Consider the following 13,102-nt stretch of genomic DNA (forward strand, 5'->3'; position numbering starts at 1 on the left):
TACACAAAAGCAGGTTGTGACAGCTTCCTCATCCTCATTCAACTATCAAACATTACCCTTGAGATGAAAAGAAACGTGTTTCATCGCTGACACCTGCATGCTTAGGAACAGGTTAAGCAGTAGACAAACATCAGGGCTGCACATGGGTGCAGGCTGTGATGTGGAATGCTCCACTGTAAAACATTTCCTGAGCCAAACAAGTTTTTTATTCAGCATGCCGACTGCAGTTGGATGAAAAGAGGAAGGAATTAGACTGGAGTTGGAGCGTTGAGGTTCTGTAATGAACCACTATCACCCTGCTGTATTCTAAATTAGACACAGACTTGTTATTGTGGCCTTGGAAAATGACTGACTGGAGATACTATTTGAGACAGTCAGAACAAAGTAAATTCTTCAACGCAGACAAGCAGAAAGAACTGAGAGCCCTATGGGACTAGATGTCTCTGTATAATGCAATAAAAACAATAGGACTTGTAAGGAAATTTCTTTCCCCATTTGAAATAACAAACATACTGAAAAGACAATAGTCTGATAATTGAATTATGCAACTTGCTCTTCTTTAGTTTAATCTACGCACTAATAACTTCTCTGTCTGTTTCACAATGAAAAAAACATGTTCCAACCACAGCAACAAGTGAAATCAGAAACACTGCCAGCATGATATCTGGTTAGTGTTTATGCATGATAGTAATACTGGTACTGCTTCTATGTCAGTGTCTGCTTACTGTCTAGTTTCTCATACATACTACAATAATGTATACTAGTGGTCTATTCTCTGCAACTGGAAAACTGATCTTTTATTCTACAAAGACTCGTGTTGGCATGCTAAGTGAGTAAAACTTAATAGAGCACATTAGACAAGTCTGCACAAACCAAAAAATTTGGTAACAGATACAACATTGAAGAAATATTTAATATAATATATATTAATATAACTAAACTACTACCACCAGAGGGAGTAACATAGTTGACACAAGAGGAAACAAAACAACAGATAAAAATAAAATAAAATACAGTTTTCAATGTTGTCCAGTGGACCAGCAGCCTGTCCTGTGTGGAGACCACCTCTTGTCCAAAGATAGCTGAGATTGGCTTCAGCATCCCTGCAACCTTTACCAAGAAATGCTGTCATGATGATTATTTTTAAGTATGTTTTATCAAGCTGCCTTTTTATGCCCTGTAAACCATTAAAATATTTCATAACGACCTTGGGGATATTTAGATAATGGTGATTTGGTGTTACTAGTGACACCATTCATTAGGTAAAATGGCAAACCAGCTTGTTAGCTGCAGTAGCTAGTAGAGTAATATCACAGTAAGAAGTGTTTAGATGTCAATTATCAAAGAATTTGTTTATATTTTACTGCATCTGTATGTCCTTACAGCTCCCTCTTGTACGTCAGCTAAGACACAGTTTTTATCATCAAATTATTTAACTTCTAACTAAACCCAATTTCACTCTTCAAAACATCACTTTACAGAAGCTAAAGAAGCTCTAATTGCCATTGCAGTGTCAGTTTTATTAGGTTTAAGTCCCTAAATCTCTAGGTATTAAAGTTATTAAAGCTGAATAGTGAAAAGAATATCCCTAGGTATTATTTTTACCCGTTTACTCATTCAGAAACTAATCTGTGTCATTAGAACTATGATTTTATTTTATTAGGCCTAATTTACAATTGAATAGTGCAGGTAAACACATTGTTAATTTTTTTTACTGACAGTAATGTATCCCTTTTACAGATTCTATAATAGACTAGCCTATTGTGAATAAAACACAATGGGTAAGACAGTCATGTCCTTGTGGTGAGATAATTGGTGAGTGGACTTCCTTGTACACTAGAATTTGTTTAGGGATTACGTTATGATATGATACAATACAATACAAAAAGAAATGCTGATGGCTATAAGACAATGAAACTAGTGTTACACATACAACAAGGCCATTTGTACATATAAGAAGGCCTCCAGGACTCAGTTGACAAATGATTCATCAGTTAAACAAGTTATGAAGTCACAAGGGCTGGCTTTTGACAAAAAAGTGAATGTAATCATTTACTGTGGGCTCACTGTTTGTCAGTGGTGCCTCTGTGGAGACTGACAAGAAGTGAGATGTGTGGTGTAAGTGTGGCTAGCTGAGAAAGCAACACAAACCAGCAATCCTTATCACAGAGGGTGTGAGATCAAGCAACAAGCAGGAGTACTGAACTGATAAAAAAAAAAAAGAAAACTCAAGTGCCACGTTGTGTCATTTGCATTATAACTTCCCCTTGTTTGTCCTTGTCACACCTGCCTGCGTGGGATTGAACATAGATGTAAATGATGTAATCCATAACCTTTCTTCCTTCTTTCGACTTTTCATTAAAAAAAACTAACAACCACAAACTCTTGCTAATTGCAATAATGTACAACCTGGCATAACAGGACCTGCCAGCTACCAAGAACTCAACAGTGACAGCTTAGAAATACCACAGAGTAGACTGCAGACGCACTACACAAACAACCACAAAGGCCAGGATTCTCCATCTCCACGGTTTATTGTCACCATGGTGAGCTGTTAGGCTGAAGGTGTGGTGCACTTGTGATTGCAACAGACATGCAGTAGGAGGAAAGAATATGGGAGGGAACAGGGGATTGGTTACCTACCTTTTCACCACTAGGCTGAGGGTCTTGTGGGAGCCTTTTACAAGGCAGATTGCCTCCTGTCTGTAGCCTGTCAGTGGAATCTCGTTGATGCTAACAAGCTCATCTCCCACCTGGAGACACACAGCTGCTGCCTTGCTGCCCTCTTCAATCTGGAACATAAACAAAGCAAATGGAAAGCTGAGAATCATGCACCCTTATATTTCAGAAGTCCTAAACCTAAATAAAGGAAACATATTGAAAGATATATTAAAAAAACACTTATTAGAGTCCAGTGTTTCAAACAGAGTCAGGTGGAAACCTCGAAGTACCTACCTTAGTTTTAGAAGAAAAATCTAGGTCTTAACTATCAAAGTCTGATCTTGACAACACAGGTTTATGTAAATGTATCAATGGTCGACCAAAAGAGTTATCTGAAGGCCTTAGAAGAAGAGTTGTTGATGCTCACTGGGCTGGATCATGTACAAATGGAGAGCATTCAAAGTCATTGTTACCCTCCCCAGAAATGGTTGACCAACAGTGAGACCAAGCAGTGTAATAGTCTGGGAGGTCACAAGGAACCCTAAGGTAACATTTACTGTAGGAAACAAAAGGCCTCTCTTTCAGTGGAATTTATCAGTGCTCCTGATTCCATTATCAAGAGAACAACAATGGTGTGCATGGCAGAGGAAGCCACTGCTTCCAAAAAGAAGATTGCCACACATCTACAGTTTGCTCAAGGCCATGCAAGAGTTATGTTTGTCGACAACAAATACTGCATTCTAGCATAAGACACATATTCCATCTGTGAAATATGGTGGTGGCAGTATCATGATTTGGGCCCGCTTTGTTGCTTCTGGACCAGGACAGCTTGCAATCATGGAGGGAGCCATGAGTTGTACAAGCTAATTCTGCTGATAGCTATACATCTATGAACTGGAGCTCAACAGAAAGTGGATTATGCAGCAATACTCTAACACAACTCTAAACACAGAATGGCAAAATTAAAGGCCTGACCTAAATCTTATAGAAAGATTGTGGTAGGATCCGAAGCAGGAACTTCGTGCAAGGAAGTCAACCATCATCCCTGAGTTGAAGCTGCTGTTCTGTTGTACGGCCAAAAAGCATGTTTTCTGGCGTCACACGCGCCTCCCCCAGCATCGCACCGCGCCGGGGGCGCGCCCCCCCCTATTTGCGAAGCACTGGATTAATGAGTTAAACTACCTGTAAGCCGTGCATGGCAGGGCTGAAAAACAGTTACTGTAAACATGTAGTTGAAGTTATTGCTACAAAAGAAGGTCACACCATTAGTACCCAGGTTCACATACATTTGCCACACAAATATTTAAGATTACACAATTTTTCTCAATGAATAAATGAATATGTGTTAAGTGTTGTCATGTTTGTTAGATTGTGTTTCCTTTATTTAGTTTTATGAAATCAGATCATGTTTTCAGTCAGATTTATGCAGAAACTGGGAAAATTCTAAGGGGTTCACAAATGTCCAATCATCACTGCATGCTCGCACACTTGACACTTAGTAAAAATGGTAAAAATGTGGAACAACATGAAATTAAATTGTCTTTAGGAATATCTGACACTGGAAGGAGCAGACAGTATGACTAAACACTAATGATGAATAACGTCTTCAATGCTCATTGTGCAGATCATTATTATTAACTATTCATCAGAATGGACATCAGAATGGAGACCAGAATGTACAGTATATACAGTTTATAAGTGGGTGTCAAGAGATGTCTTATGTTCAAGGGCTCCCGCTGTGTTGTGTAAGAGATTAAATACCCTCATATGACCTAAACTTGGAGCTACTTAATGCTTCTAAGTACTTTAAAACTTTTGATAAGCAGAACCCTAATATTTACTGTAGGTTTTAAGGGCTATGGTGGTGTAAATTTTTAATTTCTTGCCTAATCTTATGCGATACGTTTTGTGTTGTGTAAAACATACAATTTTTATTAGGCAAATGACTGACAGTGTTCTAGTCTGCAAAATGTATAAAAAAATCTCATTAACCAACTAAATATTTCAGCTTTAAAACAGAGCTCTGCAATAAAATGGTTGTTTTCCATCCCTAGGCTCAAAAAAAAAAAAAAGAAACCAAAGCTTCAACGTTGTTTATTGAAGATGAGGGAAAAATGATATGTGATATCTAACCACATTTTATCAGTGCATCTTTGAGGGTGGGACACTATTTGGGAATGACACACTCACAAACACAATATGTTTTACAGTGACTGAAGAAACAGTCTGTTCCTCAAAGTTAACAGCAGGTAGGCCAGTTTCTAAAGACAAGGATCAAAGGCTATAAAAATACATCAAAAAGCTGCTGTCCAAGTCTGTGGTAGGATGTAAAAACAAACTGCACTGTGTTTGAGGGCAGACACCTGGAATAACACAGCACAGTGCACTTATGTCAGGTCAGTATTTTTCTGCTGTATCTCTGTAGAGGACCCATGGACATAAGATTGAAAGGATCACAGCTACAGAGAGAGTATCAGAAGTGTCAGACAGAATAAGGTCAGGGCTGTCCTCACCCTAACACAGAAAGTCAGATATGAGAGGTGCACCACAGCATGGCTCAGTGTGGAAAGAAAAGCAGTGAGAATTGCTTGGCAGTTGGCACATTAACACACAAAAGCAAAGCTCTGCAGCTGATTATCAGGTCTCCACTCAACCTGTGAGAGGAGATGTGGGGTGGGGGGCATATGACTCAACTACAGAGGTATGTGTAGATTTACAGATCATTACATCTTATCCCGAACACAGAAAACCAGAGCCCTTTTCATTTTTCTATAAAACCAATTTTAAGGCAGGGCTAAAGCAAGACAGGGCTAAAGTAAGGCAGAATAAAGATTTTTATGATGGCTGGCTAGGTTCCTGAGAAGGTCCTCATATGGTAGTGTATTTTGTAGAGACTGAACTGACGCACTGATGATGCATTGACACTAGGTTACAAGGTTTCAAAGGGTCAAAAAAACACCCTGGTTATACAGCATGGCAACTGGAAAGTCAGTCTTAATATAAACAGTATTTTGAATACTTTTACATTTTACATGCTCTTTGTGCAGAGTGAACTCAAAATGTTTGGTTTTTTTGTGTTATTAATTTAAGCACATTATATTTGTTAATAATCTTGACTCAGATCAGATCACCTTTTATGACAAACTAACGCAGAAAACCATGAAATTCCAAAAGGTTCACATACTTTATCTTGTAACTGTATCTTACAAGTATCAGATCACATTGGCACTATATAGTGAGTTACAATCTCCAACATGTACCTGGTTGCAAAGTTTGAAAGATGAGATAAAGATGTTTAAAGGTTTTTAACTTTGTAGGCAAAAAAGTCCAAAAGCTTGTACATAAGTTTTTGCCAAAAGAGTTCAATATCATTAAAAAGGAGAGCATGAAAGAAGTTAAACTGTTATAAAGAACAAGAAGAGAAGACAGTGTCAAGCAGCAGAAAACATAAAGGCGAGTAAAGGCAATGTTTTCAAAACATCACGGTAGAGTCACTTTTTCCTCCATGACAGCCCAATCAGCATGAGCCATACAATGTCCTTTGTTTACAATCTTCCTCCAGGCTACAATCAGGCAAACTGCAGCCATCCTGGATGCCCGAGTATCCTCAAAAATAGCCTTATGTCTCTCTGTGGGACATGAAGGGAAGGATGTGGTGTTTTCTGCTGATAGATGTCCTGTGCAGCATGCTGACAAGACACTGAACATGTATGGTTTCAGACAATGCCTGCTCACACCATTGACAACGTTTAGGGCGGTTTGACAGGCATACAGCAACCACTTAAGTCACCCAAATTTGACCTTAGCACCGCTTGTAGTTGTTCAGGTTTCAGTTAAATTGCTGCCTCTAAATGTAAATGTTTTAAGAATATATGCATTTTTTTATTCAAATAAAAGAATTTAATAATTACACTTAATTTTAGTCACTTTAAGAAGTTCCAAACACAACTCACAAAAAGGTGGTTTACAAAAGACAAATTCTTCCAGGATTAATATGTTATAGTAATATTTGGGGATTTTTTTCAAGCTGGTCTTAAAACAATAATTAGGTTATTATGAGATTGCTACAATCGTTACACATACTGCATCAAATTTCACCCAGAACACAACTACGATGAAAGTAGCTGGGGCCAGAATGGTGGTTGTGCACAGAACAAGGGCTGTGCATTTTCACATAGTCGTGTTCAAGGTGCTATCTGAAACTCAGTGTGTGCGTGAAAAGACGTAGCTGTAGTTCCTTAAACATAAGGCATAAGATCCCAAACATATAATCTTGTATTAAGACAAGCTTTGAAAACCCCAAACTATTCCTTAAAAACTAACTATACTGAGAGTACGACTCAGCTGTCAGACTTACACAAACTCTTCATCTCCTGTGGTAAACTGTTTAAATATATGTTTTGGCTGAATCATTCAGCGAACACTAAAGAACCTTTACAACAACTAGGTTTTGTACTTTATGTAAATACTGAACATTTCCATCAAAGAGTACAGACTCAATCAGTTCTTTTCAGCCTAATCATTCAGTCGTTCCTGCATTCCATAGTACTACCTCTAAAATCCCAGCTTCCACAAGCAGAAAACTTTCTGAATCTTCGAATCTTTCTCCTCCACTGAGCTAGAAATCTATTCTGCATGAACCATCTCTGCTCCAGACGTTGAGCAATGCTGGCCCAGCCAAATTGAACCCACAATGTTTTCACACAAAGGATTCAATAATTGGTAAAACCTGTTTACCTGCAGGTGATTTATCACAACATGGAAGAACAGAGACATTTTTGCAGTGTTTCTGGTGCTGGTTTTTCAGGAGTAAACAATATTTTCTTCTATATAAAATTTGACTCTGGCAGAGGAAACATATGTAGGGAGGTGCATGCCCAGCTGTGCTGTGTAAAACAGGATTATTTAAGTTTATTGAGACTAAGGACTTGAACTCCATGAAGACCTTGACCATAACCTGAGCTATGAGTGGAATGTTCAGAATTTTAATTAGATCCAGGATATTTTTAACCAATACTCTAAACCTCTCATCAATCTGTGGGCCATTTTTATTACATTTTATTATATTAATCTGACAGAATGCAGACAAGTGAGAAAATTATTAATATGGCCTCTGTAAAACTATGTTTCATATATGAAAAGCCATCCCACCATGCTCTCACTACTCACACTGAAATATATATATAGTACAAGCATACAAATAAGACTACTAAAAGGAAAACTGCTTAAAAGATGTGTAGTTCAGCAAACGCACTCTGGCTGATGTGTAATTAGGAAACATATCATAAAGTCTGCTTGGTTTTGCAGCATTAAGTGAGACAGGCAAATCGTTCGAACATTTGTAGAGAGTGAAAGAAACAGATATATTCACAAATAAGCAAGAACTGTGAATTAAACATAATAGTCCTGAAGCGTTTGGAATAAAGTGAATGCTACACAACCGTCAAAGTTCTTCTAAGTATTTTTGCTAATTTGCTGCCTGCAGTTATTAAAGAGTGACTGTGCCTTTAAGTACATCTTGACATGTTTAAGTAGCCTGTTTTGTCTATAGCTTTGTTCACCTCTTCAAGGTGAACACAGCAAATACTGATTTTTTATGGTCACATACAAAATGGTTATAATTTCATACAGTTCCCAGGAGAAATCTAAGAGGCATTATGAGCTGATTTTAGCTCCCGCATCATTGTAGTCCTACCTGTTCAGACAGGATGTATTTGTTATTTTAACACTGTGCCCACAGTAAATAGGACATAGGGCACACGTGGGTGAAACCACAACCTACAATTTATTTAACTGAAGTCATCATGACAAAAAGTGTGCATATAAAGAGCAAAGTGAATTAAAAAATACAACAAGGTTACTAGTATATGCCTGCAGTACACCCCTGTATTTATGTCATTAAACAGACAAACATGAGTAATAAGAGACTTTCAACATTTCTTTTTTCAATGACAGGCAATAGTCTCTAGATATACAGTGAGGGAAAAGGAGGATTATTTCAACAGTACAACTTTGTAAATCAGAGGCTATAATTTGCCATTCCAAAAGAGCACAAATCACTAATTCTCACTTCATTTATCTCATCACTCATTCCTAAGAGCTTCAGGCTGTCACAGATAATTCACCACATTTAGAATAATCAAACAAAGCTCCAACATTCCTCCCCTGCTCCTGGTACCACAAGCTAACCTCTGAACTGAATTTCAACCTGGCATAAAAATGTGAGAAAGCACAAGTCCAGGTGTGATTTAATAACACAAACCGTAGCCTAAGTGACAGCAAACTAAACTCTGAGACTTTTTAAGACAGCTTGAGAAATATGTTATGTTTAGTCCGTGACCAGTTTACTTTATGAGATTACTGAAATGTTTTCTGAAGCACCAGTGAAGAGTTCAGAGTAAAAGACTTCTGAGGAGTTAACATCTCACCATCAAATGCAAAAAGGTCCACTTACGTTGGTCCTTGGATTAAGGATGTGGTGATCAGTGACAAAACATTAACGACAGAATGCTGACAATTTCAAACCAGAGAACAGCCGTCCAGCTAGGCAATGGTTCACCTCACACGATTCAGCAATGTGACTTAGCTAATTAATACAGCTTAAAGACTTAAAATGATCAGAATTCTAGTTATTTGAATCACATGCTTGTAAAACCTACACTAATAGGGTGAAGGTGGTCCTGACTGTAAGCCCACACTGTGCCCGAGATCCTGAATTTTGCACATCTGAAGTGGACTTTGAACCCGTTTTGGGTCAATACAGAAACGGGCAACAAAATCAAGCAGAGATATGGCTCCTGACAAACAGGTGTTGGTATTTCAAATTAACCATCAAGGTCTTCTGTAGTAAATCATTACATTTAGAGAAGTGAGGTAATGTGGTGAGGTAGTGTGATTTCAGAACTGTGATTAAGTACTCTCCATCTCATGGTTATTGTGGACAGTGGTTCATTACTAAAGTCATGAAATACAAGTATTACAAGCTCTCATATATGTTCTGTAGAATGTCAACTTTTTGGAGAAAACTGATTATATCTTGAACTGAAACAAGAATAACGGTCTACAGCCGGGTTATTTGCTCTGTGAGGCTGTATTTAGTTACTGGGGCGAGGTAAATGCTGACATCAGCATGCTAACATGCTCATAATGTCAATGCTGAAAATGCTGATGCTAAGCAGGTGTAATTTCTGATCATGTTCATCAACTTAGATCAAATATGTTAGCATGTTAGCAAGCATTAGCAATATAACCAAATAGGTGACCTATATATGGTCTATATATCTATAATTATAATTTCATGGCAATCCACCTAGGTGTTGAGGTATTTCACTTGGGACTAAAATGAGAGATAGTCCAGTCAACCAAAAGCATTTTGTTAAAAGAGCAAAGCTGCTCTATATGAATAAAGGAGTGAATGGATGAATGAATGAATAAATACATATTTAAAACATATTTACACAGAATTTAAAGATCTAGCATTTGTTTCATGTTATACCTATCCTCCTCTGTCATTTTACTGACCAGAATCTGAAAATAATGTATTTATATTAAGTTATATGATAATAAATAAAAATAAATTGTAAACATTTCATATTTCATAAAATTGATTTGAAGTAATTGATGATGATGATGATGATGATGATGATGATGCAGTTCTACACTATTAGCAAAACTCAGTGTCCTTATTGTTATTTGTCATTTACTTTGAAAGTGACAAAAAATTTTCAGTGGGATGCTTTTTTTTTTTTGCACTTTTGTTCTATGACACTTTACTGACTTCATTATTGCACAGTTAACAGAAAAGGATTTCTTTCAGCCTGCACACATCTCTTAAAGTCTCAGTTTTGATTGACCAATTATTTACCTTTGTTATTAGCAGAGGTTCCCGATACTCCAGTCCACCACTAAGTGTAAATCCCCATGGTGCACCTCCTGAAAGAAATGCATCCACCAGCTTCCAGCCTTCAACATCTCTGCTCCCCTGGTCCAGATCTCCTGATTTCTGCATCACATGCCAAAGGTTCTCGGCTTCTGTATAGTGTGGATCATTTTTATATCGCTCAGCATCCATGGTACTGTTAAAAATAAAAATAGAAATAGAAATACCGAAAAATAAGACAATTAGATCATGTTCAAACAACACTTGCCATAATATACGCTGACCTCATTCTTTGGGTATACAATGTTGCTGAACCTAGACCTGACCAACTGCAGTAATCCCAGATCATAGCACTGCCCCCACAGGCTTGTACAGTAGTCACTGTACATATCTACATGCCTATAGATATATAGGTGCATCACTTCACCCGCCTCTCTTCTTACCCTGATTCACCCATCTCTCTGGAACAGGGTAAATATGGACTCATCAGACCACATGACCTTCTTCCATTGGATGGTTCTTAACCCAGATTTAGTAGTTTCATCAATCTCCTTAGATGTTTTCTTTGATTGGTTTATGCCAATAATTTGACCTTTCTGAAATAGATTAGAATCTTTTCCATGAGCACAGGATGTGTCAGTTAACATAAGAAGCTACTCACTGCATGAGTTAGGGTTAAATAACTTACTGCCAGCTGGAACAACAACAATCATCCATGGAGGCTCTTGCCTATTTGCTTAGTTAAATCCAGGTGGTGACTTTTTTTTTTTTTTTTGGACGGACAGTGTACATTACTGTTGAACAAATAGACTATTTCAAATAGTTGAAATAAAGACTATAGTTGAAAGTGCACAACCTACTTCTTATATAATGCTGTCAGGTAATCTGCGTGCATGTTCTGTTCCAGTGCTATGCTGATGACCCCCTGCTGTAGCACTCTCTGAGATCTAATGACATAAAACTACAGCAAGGTCTTTAATGGTACTAAAAAGCAAGTCAATATTACCCTCATTTCAGCATTACAGAGTTACTCATGTTGACAGTGAGTTTTAGAAAGGACAGAGATTTTACTGGTCACTGTCAGCTCAGCATAGTCTGGCCTTATGTTATAGTGCATATCTTTTAAACCTTCTTGAACCTGACTGAGACCTGAAAGACTAACCTTAACCCTAACCCCTCTACAATCTAGACTCAGGAATAAAGCTAAGTGAGCCTCTGCAAATGAATGGAGAAGGCACAAAAAATGTTACAGGGTTAAATGTTTTGTCTAATTTTTTAAGTGTAAGAGTACTGTTTGCAAGAGATAATAGATTAATGTATCACTGTCAAACTATTTAGTGAATGAATTAATCCCCCTCACAGTTAGTTTTTTAATTTTTTGCTAAACAAAAAAAAAAAAGTAAATAACAATGATATACTGATGAAGTTCAATAAAACACTGTTAAAATGCAGTGGTCTAATCTTACGTGTTCATATTATTTGACAAAAACTAAATTTGATATGTAAAGTAGACTAATGGCTTACGAGCAACTTGTTATGTTTTTTTTAACGATGATATATAAAACACGGCAACATTATTACTTTAAAATCTGTCAGTAAATTACGGCATTTGGTGTCACTATTGGGCATTATTATTTTGGCAAGGATCACAATTCCAGTGCAGGAAGTCTATGCATTGGCATATTTACGACAAGTAAGATTCTTCTAAATAAGCCTTTTGGAAAACACATGATACTGGACCAGAGAAATAATATCAGGGCTTTTAATTTTAAAGGGCCAAGACCTTAGTATAGGAAAAGAATGAGTAAACGTTAACACTTACAACTCGGACCAACAAACGAACTGTTCTGTGTTTATAAGGAATACAACTGCATCCCGGTGTCGCTAGTTTAGGTAATCTATAACCCTTGGTAAACACCTGTTGCTATACTGTGGACATGCTGACTTAAAGGTAATGCTCTTATGTGTGAGAGAATTAAACACATTAACAATGTCGAGCAGCACAATGGACCCATCTTCGCCTGTACCGACAAATAAGACAAACTAAGCTAACAGACGTGCTGTGTAAAAACTAAACGAATTCTTTACGTTTAGACGACGTATCATAAAACTAACAACTTCATGTCATAAGTTGTATGGAGTTATGAGAAATTCTTACTAAACTCCAACGTAAACGACTGACCTTACCTGGGAAAAGAACTTCTGGATAAACCGGTGAACACGAAAGCTTCCTCCGGGTGGCACGCAGCTATATCCCAGGTTTTCTTTACACATACTTCATCTTTTGTTACCGTCTTTATTTTCAAATAGACCGCGTTTTAAGTCTTTTTTGAATCACCTGTTGTACAAACAGTTTCGTGAAACGAGACGAGAATTTCCAACGCAGCGGTCCGACCCGTTGAATTATCCTACTTCATGACACAAACCGAGATCGACACACTAACACACTCAAGAGAGTTTAAATGAGCTAAGCTAACTAGCTCCATCCATGGACAACAGGGATAACAAGTGTAGCAAAAACAAAGCGCAAGTGTGCCCTCTACCGTTATTTAGCAAGAACGC

General features: G+C 37.6%; 1 protein-coding gene across 1 annotated transcript in view; it reads right to left on the reverse strand.

Annotated features, from left to right (window-relative positions):
- The window catches only part of shroom2a (shroom family member 2a), a 29,677-nt gene extending 16,671 nt beyond the window's left edge, over positions 1-13,006 (reverse strand). Inside the window, exons 1-3 of the mRNA XM_026345583.1 lie at positions 12,728-13,006; positions 10,526-10,736; positions 2,644-2,792 (exon numbers count right to left, since the gene is read on the reverse strand). Of these exons, the coding sequence (XP_026201368.1) occupies positions 2,644-2,792; positions 10,526-10,732 (356 nt within the window). The 5' untranslated portion in view covers positions 10,733-10,736; positions 12,728-13,006. The remainder of the gene's footprint in view (positions 1-2,643; positions 2,793-10,525; positions 10,737-12,727) is intronic.
- Between the last annotated feature and the right edge of the window lie 96 nt (positions 13,007-13,102).

This window comes from Anabas testudineus, chromosome 4 (genome assembly GCF_900324465.2).
Source record: "Anabas testudineus chromosome 4, fAnaTes1.2, whole genome shotgun sequence".
NCBI lineage: Eukaryota > Metazoa > Chordata > Actinopteri > Anabantiformes > Anabantidae > Anabas > Anabas testudineus.